This window comes from Cupressus sempervirens, chromosome 5 (genome assembly GCF_028749045.1).
Source record: "Cupressus sempervirens isolate cs-2001-9-10 chromosome 5, ASM2874904v1, whole genome shotgun sequence".
Lineage (NCBI taxonomy): Eukaryota > Viridiplantae > Streptophyta > Pinopsida > Cupressales > Cupressaceae > Cupressus > Cupressus sempervirens.
The window spans coordinates 519,747,118-519,762,773 of NC_143122.1; the positions used below are offsets into that span (position 1 = coordinate 519,747,118).

The 15,656-nt window shown below is 36.2% G+C and overlaps 1 protein-coding gene across 7 annotated transcripts in view; it reads left to right on the plus strand.

Annotated features, from left to right (window-relative positions):
* Window positions 1-248: 248 nt before the first annotated feature.
* Window positions 249-15,656, plus strand: part of LOC149556984 (uncharacterized) — a 29,816-nt gene continuing 14,408 nt past the window's right edge. For 3 of the 7 annotated variants that reach the window (XM_089831626.1, XM_089831631.1, XM_089831632.1), the window contains exons 1-8: window positions 261-683; window positions 763-803; window positions 6,829-6,898; window positions 6,999-7,147; window positions 7,399-7,494; window positions 7,603-7,673; window positions 8,581-8,642; window positions 8,745-8,808. In XM_089831626.1, the coding sequence (XP_089687752.1) occupies window positions 608-683; window positions 763-803; window positions 6,829-6,898; window positions 6,999-7,147; window positions 7,399-7,494; window positions 7,603-7,673; window positions 8,581-8,642; window positions 8,745-8,808 (629 nt within the window). In that variant the 5' untranslated portion in view covers window positions 261-607. Of the gene's footprint in view, window positions 684-762; window positions 826-1,223; window positions 1,286-1,464; window positions 1,588-6,828; window positions 6,899-6,998; window positions 7,148-7,398; window positions 7,495-7,602; window positions 7,674-8,580; window positions 8,643-8,744; window positions 8,809-15,656 lie in introns of those variants that run through there. The other 4 variants (XM_089831627.1, XM_089831630.1, XM_089831629.1 and 1 more) reach the window with 4 other exon arrangements.

Consider the following 15,656-nt stretch of genomic DNA (forward strand, 5'->3'; position numbering starts at 1 on the left):
TAGCATTGTATTTACTCAATAGCTAAAATGATAGGTTGCTTTTAAATTTAATGCTAAGAATCTATCTTTAAGACTTAAAATTTGGTGGTATCATACCTCAAAGTTTGAAATAACCACATGTTCACAACAAAATTAACATATTCAAACTACCCACCCACAATAAATTAGAATTCATTTTCCTTATTCTCTTTTACCAGCGTAACCATTGTGCCTCCTTTAAGTCCCACACATATTAAAAAAGACTTCCTACACATTATTTTATTCATGAGTCCCACACACGTGAGATACGTGAAGCTAACACAATAGTATGTTACCTTCGGAGCCACTCCACTCCACTTAGGGAGGCGGCATTGAAATTACAATGCCGTATGCATCGGTCAGGGCCCAGAAATAGTGATAGCCGCTTCGTTTTCCCTCTCCTTATTCACATTTTGTACTCGGTAGACGTGCAAAAGTTTTGGGACTCCTTCCAGCGGTGTATGTAACAGGAGATGAGGAAGTAAGGCAAATATATCGAATAGGCAAATATATCAGGCAAATATATCGAATAGGCAAACATATCGAATTGAGCGAGAGAGTCTGCTTGTACTTCTTTGGGAATTCAATAATGGAGACAGTCATTGGCAGAAAATACAGACTGGGACGGAAGATCGGCAGCGGCTCTTTCGGGGAAATTTACCTTGGTAATTATACTGTAAAATTATTTGTTTGATTTGAGTTTATCATGGCTGCCATTAAAGTGGAGGTTGGACTTCATCGCAGGAACGAATGTTCAGACAAACGAGGAAGTTGCTGCGAAGCTGGTACGTTTTATCTTTGCTATGGGTATGTTGTTGGGGCTTTCGAAAGCATTTCTTTTCCAATTTAAAGAGTAGTTCAAATAATTGCGCCCTTTACTGGTAGCAAAAGTTTCTGGAAGAAAACTGTGCTTGTTTTGATTACAGAGACTTTTCTCATGACATTTCATGTGCCCTTGATCGATATCAAAGAATAAACGTTGTATGTTTTGTCTGTATTGACATTTCAGACTACACTCTGTTTTCCAGGGCGAAAGCAAATAATTTGCCCATGATTCCACGTCGAGTACAATTGACCCTTTCAAACGGCTTTTTCTATATCATAATTTGTTTTTGATTTTGGTCTGTTGACGAGAATACGTTTACTACAGTGGTCACGTAATTGCAACGAGAATCACCCGACCCCTGCCCATGGTAAATGGGGGTTTTGTGTACCCACTTGAGCAAACGCAGTTAATTTTGGAATACCACTGTTCCAATTGTATAAGGTAGTTTTCTCTTTTTCTTGCTTCAATTTTTTATTTGGAAACTTCGTTTCATAACATGGGAAGCATACCCACTTCATTTTAAACTACCGCATTAGTATGCGCTTCCAGCTAGCTGTTATGTTCCGTTAACAGACATGGTGTCGTTGTTCTTACATCGAATGATACAAATTTCCTTGCAGCAAAATCGACACAAATAGCCTGTATTTGCACAGTACAGAAGTATAAGTTAGCAACCCTGAATGGATTTGATATATGATATATCTATAAATGTATGGGTTGCATGCACGGTTATGGTTATGGAGGTACCAAACTATTTTTCTTTTTTCAATTTAAGAGGTGTTTTTACGTTTTATCAAGAAGTCGAACTTTACCGACTCACAATCATTTGACTTAATGATGGGTACAGGGTTTGATGGAAGTTTGTCGAACCATGCAGACTAGCACAAAAAACACCATAAACATGCACAATGGAATTCAGTAATTACCAGAGCAATAATAGAAGAACAGAATTAATTCGCACTTTATCATTCCACAGTTTAAAATTACATAAGTAACATCTGCCTTAAGGGCTTGCAATCAGATATTGGCTTCAGCCTTAGGCATCAACATGAAATTTGTAAATTAAGAAGAGTATGACCTAAAATGACAAACCACTCAGGCTGATCTCTCTTTCTCTCTCTCTCCCCCTCCATCCCTCCCCTGTACACTTCCTTTCTCAATGAACGTGCCACCTTTTTGTAATGATGATTGATGTTGTAGGTTTGTGTTGATGAAAAATGTACTGCAATCCTCATTCTCTTATGACTAATATAATAATGAAAAAAATTCATCATTATTTTTGCCTTGAAATTTGTGAAATTGTGTTGAAATGTTTAATTGACCTTTTCATGTTGCAAGAAACGTGATTCTTCCAACATCCAGTTTCTTCTTTATCAACAATTACAGTTTCCCCCAAACAACATTCTTGTATGAAATGCATTAATGTATCTCTCTGATCTGCAACCTTAACTATCTCTTTCTTTTTGTCTCTAGTTATATGTCCCTCATTAACATAAATTTTTTCTCTTAAACAATCTGATCAACTTTATCTCTAATACTGTTATCTTTTATCTCCACATGCTTTGCCTTGTCATGACATACAAGGTTGGAGTCTGCAGCACTCTTGGTGAATCTCAAGTTCCCTAAGTATCGATCTATTCAAGAATATGATAATATCCTGACATAGGTCTCAGCATAAGGGCCTTCCAGCCTATACACATGGAACTCCATCCCATGGATCATAGTTTTCTAACAGTTACAGTTTCTAATCACTAGAGAAACCATCTTGACGTGGTCTACTCCCTCTGAACCAATATCACTAAGATCCTTGGATGTCAACTGAAGCAGATCCTCTAGCAGTGGCCTTTGTTACGGAAGCATGCCCTACTCACATGGTCCCAATCACAAAAGATATTGTGCTCCAAGAGACTCTGACCATCTGGCATGATCCACATATGGTTGAAAGTGCTAGATCCAAGACCACCTTGGACCTACTGTCTTAAGATCAAGCCCTAGATTAGACAAGAATATGACCATACTGGGATAAGAACAAAACCCCCTGCAGTCTACTCCTTCTCACTGAGAGAGCCTTCTTGTCTTAACTTTGCTCTCTCGAGCCCTGTAGTCAGCAACCTCACACAGTTGTAGTATCAACTCCTGAAGACTTGAAGACTTCTCAATACCTTCCCAAATCACAAATTGACTTGCAAATAAAATATGAACATTGTTGTAGCTACAGATTGTAATCTAGGATGAGATGAGTAACAACAAAAATGTAAATTTTTGCCTTTTCTGAGCTGTGACAAATGTCTACATTCAGCTCCCCATCCACTATGACACCCAGAGTAGGAATCCGTGCCCAAGCCAATAACTTATCATTAGACCACATAACTCTTCACAAATTGAGCCATCAATGTCAAGGTATTTGGAGAGAAGAGTAGCAAATAAAATACTTAGCACAAATATATATTTCCCCATGGCATTGACACAAGAAATCACAGAGCTACGCTTTTCATGAAGACTTCAGACTTATCACAACACTTCAAGTATTCCATGAATATCCTGTAACTGTATAAGAAGCCTGTCTAGCAATTTCTCTTTCTCCTGTATCTTCTTATGATCTGTTGGAGTCGCATGCTATAACTCATGCCAGTATTGGTGACACTGATAAAATATCATGCCACTTCCTTCAGTCAACACCCAGGAAATGAGACCTGCTTGTCACAAAAGAAGTCCACGCATATTATGTAATTCTGTCTTTATTGGAAATCTTCCCCTTCAATGAGAGTAATGCACAAAAAATATAAGAGTCTTCTACTGAACATTTGCGACAGTCCTAAATACCCTTCAGTCCAGTAGATATTATGGGGCCTGGGTGTTTCCAGGAATGAAGCATACCAAATCTGATTCTGAAATGAATCTCCTGTGCGTACTCATCTGGGTATTTGTGTTTATAAATGCCAAACTGTTTAGTTATTCTAGTTTGATCTTGTAGATATTTTAAAGATCCAGACTGCTGATTAGCGAACTCTGATTTTATATATCATGAGATTCTGGCTTGATCTTTTTGATACAAAAACCTGAATTTTAATTAGAAATATATGTTTCAATATTTGAAATTTGTAATGTTCTTGTTTAACATATGTAGAGGTATATGACATTCTAAACTTAACTATATTTCAAGTTCTCTTGCTCTCTCTCTTTTTCTTTCTGCCCGCCTGCTCACCCGCTTCTAAAATATACCCAACCCTCTACAAAATTTCTGTCATACTAGTGTTTTGTACCCACGCACCCCTCCCCATTCCTGATTCAATAACTTAGCTTATTGGTGGTGCCCCTTCACCAAGGGTCACCACATTTCCAATAAGTCCGCATTGATTATATTATATTCTTATAATAATTATCTTTTGTAGTTAATTATAACTATATCATCTCAATAAATATAATTATTATATTATCAATATAATAATAATAATAAATATATTACTCCAATAATTATATTATCAATGTAACTATAATATAGCAATATAATAATTATATTATCAACTAAAATTATTATATCACAGTAATTATATTATCAGTCATAATGTTATCTATGTCAGCCTGAAGGATTCTGACCATAATTACAATAACATTAACAATCAGCTCTTTTGTTTCTCAATTTTTTTGAAAGGCCCTTTCTAAACTAGCAACTTTATATTAGGACTAGTAATCATTTCTCTATTGTTTATTTGAAGTCTGAACAATAAATTGCAAGTACTTAGTTGCAGATTGCCTCAATTTTTGGTCTTTGATCCACCTTCCTTTCACACAAATTACTCTTTTAATTGAAATTTTGTCTATCTTCAAACTTCGTTGTAGATTGCCTCACAAATTGATGATCCATCCACTCTCTTTTTCTAAATCATACTTTCACACTTGCTCATAAATAACATAATAGATTGTCGTATTGTTGTTGGAACTTGGTTCTATTTTTAGGGCTACTACTTTGCCATTAAATTTCCTTGCTTACTCTTGGAAATTGCTTCTTAGGTTGGCAGTCCATTGCCCAAGCTCTCCGAATTCTACTTCTTGTTGCTTTTAGATGTTGAGTGCCTCACTCTCAACACACTATCAACAATTTCAATACTTGTCTGTCTTATAGTCAACAACTCAACTCAGTGTTGGATGATTATTTCACTTTCTTCTTTCCTGAATTGACTCTCCAAGTTCAGTGTAGCCTCTAACCAACTGGTATGATTGGAGGATGCTTATGACGAGCAATATGAAAATAATTGAATCAGTACTACTTGATTACATCAATGATATTAACATATAGGGCTTATAATAAGAATTATGCTTCCACCATAGACTACACTTCAAAACGTGCACAAAACAAAAGTTTGACCATAAATAATAAGCTCCTTGAGCTGACTGATTGTCAATAAGTTTGGTCTCCATTGTTGGACCTCAGCTTGACTCTCTCCCCCTCTCTCTTTCTCACACACACACACACACATACACAGACATGTGTTTACTCCCTTTCTCAAAGAATCCACAACCTTTTTATGGTGAAGGTTGATGGAGCAGGTTTGTGACAACCAAAAGACGGTACAATGTCTATCCACTAGGGATGAAAATTATGGAATCAATAGTATATGATTTCACTATAAGCTTTGCCTTGGAATTGGGAACAGTGCTTTGAAACATATAATTGGTCTTTATCTTTCTTGTGGTGAGAAATCCAATTCTAAACTCATTGCCTCTCTAGACATTTACAGCTGTACTAAGTGGGGGCTAATAATGCCATCGATGACATCAGTGATTGACACATAACCCAAAAACATGGAACATCTCATAGTCCCTCTACCTGATTTGGCAAGCCTCCTTATACATTAGAACATGAATTACAAAATAGAAAAATGGATATGCTTTAAATCCTTTGGTAAATCTCATGGCAACTTGATGCACATAGCACTGAACTGATTCTATCTCACTTTGGAAACCAATGACTACAAAATGAACTGCAAACAAACAGAAAGGAAATATTTTTGATTGATGCATGATCGCTTGTAGGCCCAGTGCTTCTACACGATTATTTTACTTGGTGACTAATGAGTTGGGAAGTTTTACTCGAAAGTATGCAGTTGAATCCCAACAATTGATCACATAACTTTTTTGTTACAGTGCCAATTCTTGTGATAATTCTTTTATTGTTGAACTTTTGGGAGCCAAAGAGACTGTTTACCAATGAACAATTCGCCTGACTGATTTAAATCCATAACTGCTGCTTTTCCTTTTGCTTGGGTGCTGACTTGACAAGTACATGATCAAAGGGTGGGGTCGAAATATCAGCCACTATCAAAGTGTTCCAACCATTAGTGTCCTCTGTGTGATAGAACCGTAAAATTTTAGAAGCCCATCAATTGGCCAACCTATTCTTGTTGAGTCCCACCAAGTGAGGCTTATTCTAATGTTAGAATTTTCTCAATTCCACCTTGGCTGGGTCTGATGATAATGACACAGATATCAATAGGTTGGGAGGTTCCACCCATCACCTTTTTTCTGGTTGGTGGACTGATTGACTTTAGTTTGTCTACCATGCTTCTTTCTTTTCATGGATGAAGATAATTTGGACTTCTTTGAATAGTCGAATAGAAAAGTGTTGCTTACAAGTATCCAAATGGCACTGAACTGGCAATTAATGTTTCAAGAAGGGGGTTGCATCAAGTCAAGCAGTACACACATTTTGTGCTTTCAGATCGTTTCCGCCATTTTGCACGATTTTGTAAGAATTGAACCAGAGAGTCATCATTTTCAAAAGCTAAAGTGAATAGACCAAACTTATTATGCCAACCTGTATGGTAAATTATTAACAGAAAAATGTTTATTTTTTCAAATGCTCTAGCATCTTATGATTGGGTTTCGTCTTCCTTGTTCTTTTTTATTGGTTTTAAATTAAGTTAATTATGTCATGGTGTTTATCATAAGGGCATTCGATTGATTTTCTTAAATTTTAACTGCAGGAGAAAGTAAAGACAAATCATCCGCAGTTGTTGTATGAGGCTAAGTTGTACAGACTCCTTCAAGGCGGTAGTAAGTAGACCGTGTTAGTTTTTCGTCTTTTCCTACTGTGTAGATATGGAGGAATATGATTGGTCAATTAATCAATACAAAATGCTGATATGCATTGCAGCTGGTATTCCAAATATCAGATGGTATGGGACAGAAGGAGATTATAACATTTTAGTTATTGATTTGCTGGGCCCTAGCCTGGAAGATCTATTTTTATTTTGTGGCCGTAAATTCTCATTGAAGACGGTTTTAATGCTGGCTGATCAACTGGTATGCATTATTTATGTTGAGTATAACTATAAGTTCCTGGGCAACAGTTTAATAAGCTTGAATTCATGCTGCAACCATTTGTTTTTGGCAAACTCTTTTATTCATATCCCGTTTCTCTAGTTTCCTGATGTTGTATTTGTAGGTTTTTTGACTAAGAAATAACAAGGCCATGTCTAAAAAGTTAAAATCATGTATTATATTATCATCATTTTTGCTACTCAGATAAGATTAATCTTTAATCTCTTTAATAGATAAACAGGGTTGAATATGTACATTCAAGGAGCTTTATGCATAGAGATATTAAGCCTGATAATTTTCTTATGGGGCTTGGTCGGAGAGCAAATCAGGTACTTTTTGTTCTGACTATTTATGGAATTGTATTTTTTACAGCTATTATCTGTTGTCTTGGCAATTTTTGTATGCTGTTGGACATGCTTTTTTTCAATGTGATGCAGGTCTATATAATTGACCTAGGTCTGGCAAAGAAGTTTAGGGATCCAATAAGTAACCGTCACATTCCCTACAGGTGCTGTTTTCTGATTAAGTGATTTAACTGTATTGTTTCTGTGTTTTGAGATATGGGGGATTTGTAGAAATATAATCTCAATCATTTTTTTGATTAGAAATATAATCTTCACTGTTATTAATGTTTTTCTCTGTATCTTAGAATCTTCAGAATCATCCATTTTCATCCACTGTATTTTGACTGTGTTTTTTTGTACCCGACAAGTTTTCTCCAAGATGCATGATAATATAAAACAGCTGCACATAGCCCCATTTATAAGAATTTGTTAATTCCTGCCAAATTTTATTATACTGTGAAAAAATGTTCCTGGCATTTTGTTGACCTCTAATCTCCTAGTTTAGTGTTAACTTCCATTACACAAACCTTGAAAGATCATCTCCATTTCACATCCCTCTTTTATATAGTATAAAATTATCAGCCAAATATGCAGACGTTCAGTGTGCTTTGGACTTAAGTGGATGTGTCCTTGAAATCGATTTTGGAGTCTATTCCTGGAAATTGACTAGGTCCAAACCACTTTCTAGAAAAGAATAAGGATTTGAAGCTGTCTCAAGCCAATTATTAAATGCCAACACACACACACACACACATGGAGTTGCAGAAAAAAATTGTAAAAAAATGGTGACTTTCTTTTGTCAAAAGTAATTGGGTTCAGAAAATAAAAGAAGGGAGAACAAACAAATTAGTTTTTGTGCTAGATTTAAGTGTATAATATGCCTATGTGTTATACTCCCTCAAGCACAATGTTATGTACCTCTCATCACGTGCTTTACTGCTAATACTTCCTTTTTGTTATTCTTTTTTTCTGTTTCGTTCAACTACCAATACCTATTCCTTGTAGATTGACTGAATGAAACCCTGGGATTGGCATGTTACAGGTAACTAATGAAAACTTGATTAATTGCAGGGAAAATAAAAGTTTAACCGGTACTGCACGATATGCCAGTGTCCATACACATCTTGGCATTGGTGAGCTTACACTGTAGTTTTTAGATGATTAGACTATATTATGCTATCCATGCACTTTGTTTGCACTAAAACTATATTTTGTGCTTGATTGTGATGCTCTAGAACAAAGTCGGAGGGATGACTTGGAATCACTTGGATATGTACTAATGTACTTCTTAAGGGGCAGGTATAGTTTATCTAATTTTTAATATAATTTATCATATTGCTAAAATCATACAAATATTTATATGTTAGGCATTCACCTATATTGATACCACTAAACAGTTTGAGGGATAGACAAATTGATATATCCATTTAGATAATATTGATATATCATAGCCAAGACAGTGCACAAGAAGGGTGTACTAGACAGTTGTTAAGGACCGTCATATTTGTAAGCTGCAGCCCTGTTTAGTTGTAAGTGAATGAAAACTTACATCTGGGCCGCCAGGTTATTTTAGCACTTACAGGTAATAGTCATTGTTTGGGATAAAATTGAGTCCAAATTTATGCCTTAAGCATTTGTAAAGTTTCTGAAGTTAACTGACATTTTTACAAAGATCAGTATGTTAGTATGTGTTTTCAGGTTTGGAGTTTGATGTAATAACTAGCCTTTATGTTGGTGCTTAGTTTTGGTGGTTAGGTTCTGAAGTAGCAGTTAGGGCAACTTAGTCTGGTAGTTAGTCTAGCCAGGCAACTTCTCCACGGTGTGTACAAGATGCTTGTAGGTTTGCAGTTCAACAAATGGGGAAGATCCATACATGTGAAGAGACCAGGAGCAAAGTCCAGTTATCATTTTTGGTTTTCATTTAAAATTTTATTGATTTATCATTTTTTTTTTTGTAAATGTGAAGCTTTTAATATGAAGTTTAAGTACGTAGCATTGCTCTTCTTTATTACTGATAATAGATTTACACATGATGTCTATTCTGTCATGTAGATTGCTCTGAGAATAGATCTCTTGTTTTGTATATTGTCAGTTGTGCTATCTTGGGAGTAGAATGTAAAATCAACTATTAGAAATGGTTATTATTCTAGGAATTGATGCCAATGTTTCTCTGAGTTTTCAGGACCAGGGAACAGGTTTTTGAGCAATCCAAATTATTTCCTAGATTTTCAGGGATGGCATTGGGACAGGTATTATATATGTGTTTGTGTGTACGTTGCAGATATAATTGAATACAACTCCTTTATCATCATGGGTTTTGTAGAGTTTGTATCAGGTGCATGATGCACTTCAGATGTATAAAGTCCTAAAACTGAAAGGAAATTCTGTATTTATATTTAATTTTATAGGACTTTATATATCTGAATTATCTTATAGGGCTGATACCAGCTTTTCAAAATCTGTGATAGTAAAGGAGTTGTCTTCGATTATTTCTGCAACATGATAAACAGGAACACTTGAGACTAAATCTGGTTTCCGAAAAATAGGAAATACTGGCACAAAAGCATGAGGATTTCTGTTTTCTGGATAAACTAGCAAACAGGTTTACTTCTATGCATTTGCAGATAACAATAATTGGTATAACTAATATGTTTTCTTTGATTTGTATTCATATAACATGTTTGGAGATTCCTGCAGGAATAGACTGCAGAGGGTACTCCTGATAAAAACAGGGCTGCCAAGATTCAGAAAACAGAAGATATAGTTATGTTTCAAACAAACCTTCTGCAAGCTTGGGGACAGATTCTGTGCTGGCTTTTATGATTGGGAATGAGGAAGGAGGTACTAATCATACTTACATGAGAAAATGAACAAATTATCATGTTCAAACTTCAATGTCATTGGCAGGATGTTCCTGGGATGTGACAGGGATGTTAGGGATGTGGTGGCATCCCCGTTAAGGGTATTTCTAGGAGGTACCTCATAGTGGGGGGTGTCCCTATTGTAGCAAAGAAAGGGAATTGGGTGAGGACATTCTGTCTGCCCTCCCATCATAAAATGTTCCCCCATCCCAGAACATGGGAAAAATCTCAGAGACATTTCCTCGGGGACACTGATGGATGCCTTCAGTCATATTCATGTTTTTCATTAAGCTGATTACAAATTCTTTATAACTAGTCAATTAGCATTTACTATGTTTTTTTGAGGTCAATTAATATGAGGATGTCTTTAAGCTCATGCATACATAGATGCCCAATGTTAAACATTACTGAGATGAAGGTGCAATCCAGGTTGTAATTATAGTTTTGGTTTGCATGACAAAGTTTCTGGCACAAATTAGAGAGGGGGTTAAATTCTTCAAAAGTTGATCTGCCATCCCCTCTCAGTTTGTCACGAGGAAGTCATTTCTCACTTAAACCATAAATGCATAGTTTATGTGAATGTTGAGAAGTAACAAGCTAACTAATGAATGCTTGTTTGGCTAGGAATTCATAACATGTATTCTATCGTGTTTTTGTAAACTCGACTAAGATTTTTCAAAAGTGAAGTTGCATGTCATAAATACTACCCCATTGTGCCGAAAAATATGGTTCACGCCTTGTGAAAATAGATAATGGCCTCAGCAAGCATTTGTTTCTGTTATTATTTCCTCTGTAATTCTTGATTAGGATAAAAACCATTCTAATAACTAATAACTGGAAGTATTTGAAACATTCACACTCTAAAAAGATTACAGATGACTACAGGTGTATATCTCTTAACAGAATTGTTGAGTAGGCATGCTGGAACTGCTGATTGTGCCCATTGGTCCAACTTCACTCTCCAATAGCTGGAACACAGCTCTCTGAAGTAAAATTAACAATTGGAGTAGGTTCATTCCTTTACTGTAATGCATTGTTACCAGATTTATCTATCAAATGAAAAGGAGGGAAAGAAACTAAGCTAAAGATAGAAGTGAAGGGAGGTAATGTGCCAAGATAGTTGATTTGAAGCAATTTAGACAAAACTAAAGCAGAAAATATCCATCTGTATCACAGAATACATAATAGAGCACAACTAATTCACAGGTAACAGGTGATAGCTAATATTGAAACAATATGTACACATTCATGATAACAAACAGATTGAGAGTAGAGAAAACAACAAGATATTTATGAACTGCTTTTCAATACAGTATTACATGAAGCCGTGAAGTTTGAAAACTAGATAGAAATGTGAATATAGAAAATGCTGAAATTAAATTTTCTATGAAGCTTTGTAGAGCTACAAATTTAAGATCTATTAAAGTCTATTTTAAAGGGTTCCAATGCTTTGATAAGCAAACTGACGTGTCAGCGACACTATGATGGGCTGCAAACTGATATATATAATGGACAAATGTTCTAGGTGCTACACATAATCAAAGGATGATATTTTGTCCTTCAAAATGGATGTCATTCTTGGAATCTGGGATGATTTGATATGATACATTTGATTTGAATTTATCGGCTGCAAAGTGATGTGGTAAATGGACACATGTTCTAGGTGGAGGTAAATAAAGGATTTAGGATGCTCAAAAGGGGATGTGAAGACATTCAAATTCTTTTGGGACTACAAGAAAAGGCGAGCCACCTAAAAACAGTGCATTTGTTGTGGTATATTGGTAGTTGTGATGACAATCTTCTGACAAAATGTTTCAGTTGTCAGGTCATAATGTTGGGGAGAATATTCATAGTAGGAGCTATTTGATAAGGTTTTGAACCTCCGGGTATCTCAATCCAGTGTTGGTGCTACATGTGTCTCCTCCTATGAGTTTTTCTGACAGTCCCACAATATTTCTCTATGTTGTGCATAATTACTTTCTTTCTGTTGGTCCTGTTATTCTGCATTTATTGGATTGGGTGCTGCATTTTGCTTACCAAGACTTTGAATTGTTGTTAGATGTTTTTTTCTTGGAAACTCTGCAAGAGTGCATTAATAGTGGTAGTTGTGGTTAGGATCTTCTCAGTGTGTTTCAGTTGTTGGATCCTAATGTTGGGGAGAAGATTGACAGTGAAAGGTTTTTAAGAGGGTGTTGAACTTCTCGGCATCTCAATCTAGTGTGGGAGCTTTTCGATATGTCTTCACCTTTGTCATTTTCTGATGGTCCCACACATCCCTTTCTATTTGGTATAATGATTTTCTTTGTGCGGGTCCTCTTATTCTGTAGCAGAGCTTTGAGTTGTTGCTAGATGTTTCTTTCCTTGAAATTCTAGAAGTGTGCAACACCAGCAGGGCCCACTCGGATTTATCCACAAGGAAAACCTTTTCTTAAGAAGCTCACATGCCATTGGATGGAAGATCCTTGGTGCACTTTTGAAGATGTTTGGGTCATTTGAACTGGGTCTCACCAAGGAAAAATTTCTGGGCTTGAATTCAAATATGAACTGGAGGATTTGTTTCTAAAGACTGCAACATCAATGTAGTGTCTGAACACTACAAGATTAAATGGCGAGTGCTTGCTATTTTTGGGGGGAATTCGCTGCAATGAAGTTAATGAACTTGCCTGCCTCAAATGATTGTGTTGTAAGTAAATGTGAAGGCATGTCCTACTGGATCCAATCATGGCCACTCATGTGAATATCCGTGTGCAAGGGGGACCTATTTTAAGAGGCACAGAATTCAAACCAAGCTCTCTCTATTGCCTACATCCTATAGATTGGAGATAGGAAACTATATTCAATTCCAAGCCCCTCTTCATTTTTTTTTTCAATGTTTTACCAGAAATGAAATATTCACAACGGTATTTCAACATTTTAGTCTCATTTCAAAGCTTACGAGGAGAGGATCAGAGATATAATTGATTCAGATGGCTGTGCTTTCATTTAGAAACACTATTATGCTTGAGATATCATCTTTAAGGGCACTGGTTGAGGCTTTGATGCTCTCATCCATTTTTTGTATAAATATTAAAAGTAAAGTATATCAGAGTTTTTGCACCACCAATAATTGCGTTACCATCCCCAAGACTGCCAACTTGAAATGTTGCTACTAAAAAGTTACTTTGAATCACTGATTGCTTCAAGTCCTTAACCTTTAACTAAGTGTTTAGTAAATGATTTGAATTTTTTTTTCTTAATGCTTTTAACATATAATGAACCAGAACATGAACAAAATTTATAACCCCATATTTTCTGTATCAACTTTAATTCCCAAGGCGCATGCTGTTGCTGAAGAAGTGCCACCATCCTTGTACACAGTCAGTCAACATTTGAATGTCTCACATATGGGTAGGTTTTTTGGAAGATCTGACTGCAATCCTGCTCAGAGGAAAGCAAAACATGAATTTCCAAGTCAAAATAACACCATACAGCATTAGATATTACCTCTTGGCCTTCAAAACTGAAGTGCTAATGTTTTTCCATCTAAGAGTAATGGACATTCCATCTCTAAGTCTTTTTCTTTATCAACACAGAGGTCAAACTTCCATCGAAAAGTAGACTCACTTCCCAACCTCTATTGGCCTTATTTGAACAATTGATTGTATCCTTCAATTGAGAAGACTCAAATTTAGAGAGCTTTTGATGGCCTCATTTTCCTTCGATAAACTATTATATTGTGAGGCTCAGCCCCTTTCCATGTAGTTGCTTGTGACAAGCTCTCATTCTTGCTCTCCATTTTGAGGGAAGAGCTTCTTTTCAGGTAGTGAAGCCAAATGTCCATAAATTTAAAAAGTAGCATCCAAAGGGTCCCATTCACAAAATCAAGATATTGTGCCTAGGATCTGCGATCGTTCTTCAATATTATCTCTTTTGGAAATCCTTATTTATGTAATGTGTTATAAATTATTATATGGTTACGCTCAGCCCCTTTCCATGAAGTTGCTTGCAAACTTGCTCTCCATTCTGGGGGAATAGTTTCTTTTAGGCAGTGCGAAGCCAAATGCTATAAACAAAAAAACAATGGCATGGAAAGGGAATATTCACAAAATCAAGCTGTTGTGCCCAAGATCTTCAGTTCTTCAATAGGATCTCTTATGAATTCCTTTATTTTTGTCAGTGTGCTATAAACTTCCACAAGCCACAACCAAGATATTTGCCAGGGAATACCCAATATCTTGAAAACTAGATTTGCACCAGTATGACGATGGTAAATAAGCTATGTTACCCATAACTCCCAAGATGTGGGGGGGCAGGGAAACAGGTTTTCGGTACTCTTTTTTTTTGGAGTAGGGTATATATATATATATATCTGTGTGTGTGTGTGTGTAATGAGATTTCAAATATATTTATGAATTATTTAACATTGTAACGTTCATCATCAGAACAGAATAACATTTATAAATCTAAAATCAATGACCATTCATCAAATTATCATAGAACATAGCATCAAATAAATCAAACTGAATCATCATAGAATAAGAACATAGGATAGTATCAAATGAATCAAAAGAGAGTTTACATCTCAATTTCATACATTCATATGATAATTCATCGAAAGAAATTTGAAACAAAGAATTTATCATAGTATATATCAAAATGCCCAAAGGTTGATAGTTTCAAGAATATGAAAAGCTAACAATCCATTGAAATGGTGAGAGGGAGCAAACTATTCTTTTAAGTTACACTAACTGTAAGTTTTTGAAATGGTGAGAGGGAGCGGGAGCATGTAGGGTTTATTAGGGTGCTCCGAACAAGATGGAGAATCAGATGAAGATGATGATGACCTTTTCTTGCTCCTTGTTGGTTTTCTATTTTGGGGGTTTGGTGGTGCGTGGGTGGTGGCTTGGACTGGGGTTGCTGCGGGTTATGGTGGGAGATGGGCTTTCTTTCCTTTTTTGTTTTCTGTCCATGTTCGTCCTTGGTTCAAGCTTGTTGCGTTGAGGCTGTTTTTGGGATTTGGCTGGGCTCATGGATCTTCGTCCTTGGTGTCTTCCTCCTTGGATGGTGAAACTGTGTTTGGGAGGCATTTTGGGCATCAGATTGTGAGATGCCTGCTGCATACGAAATCGCTAGCTTTGGTGCTCTTGTAGTTGCTGTTTCTGAGGGTCATTGGGATTGGTTTTGGGTTTTCTGGCAGTTTTTCTTCCCCTTACATAGTTGTCGGTTTGTGGCGTGGGCAACTTTGCTATGGCATTGTTGTTCTAGGTCACATTGTTTCTTTGTTTTGGCCCTTGGGAGATAGCAATG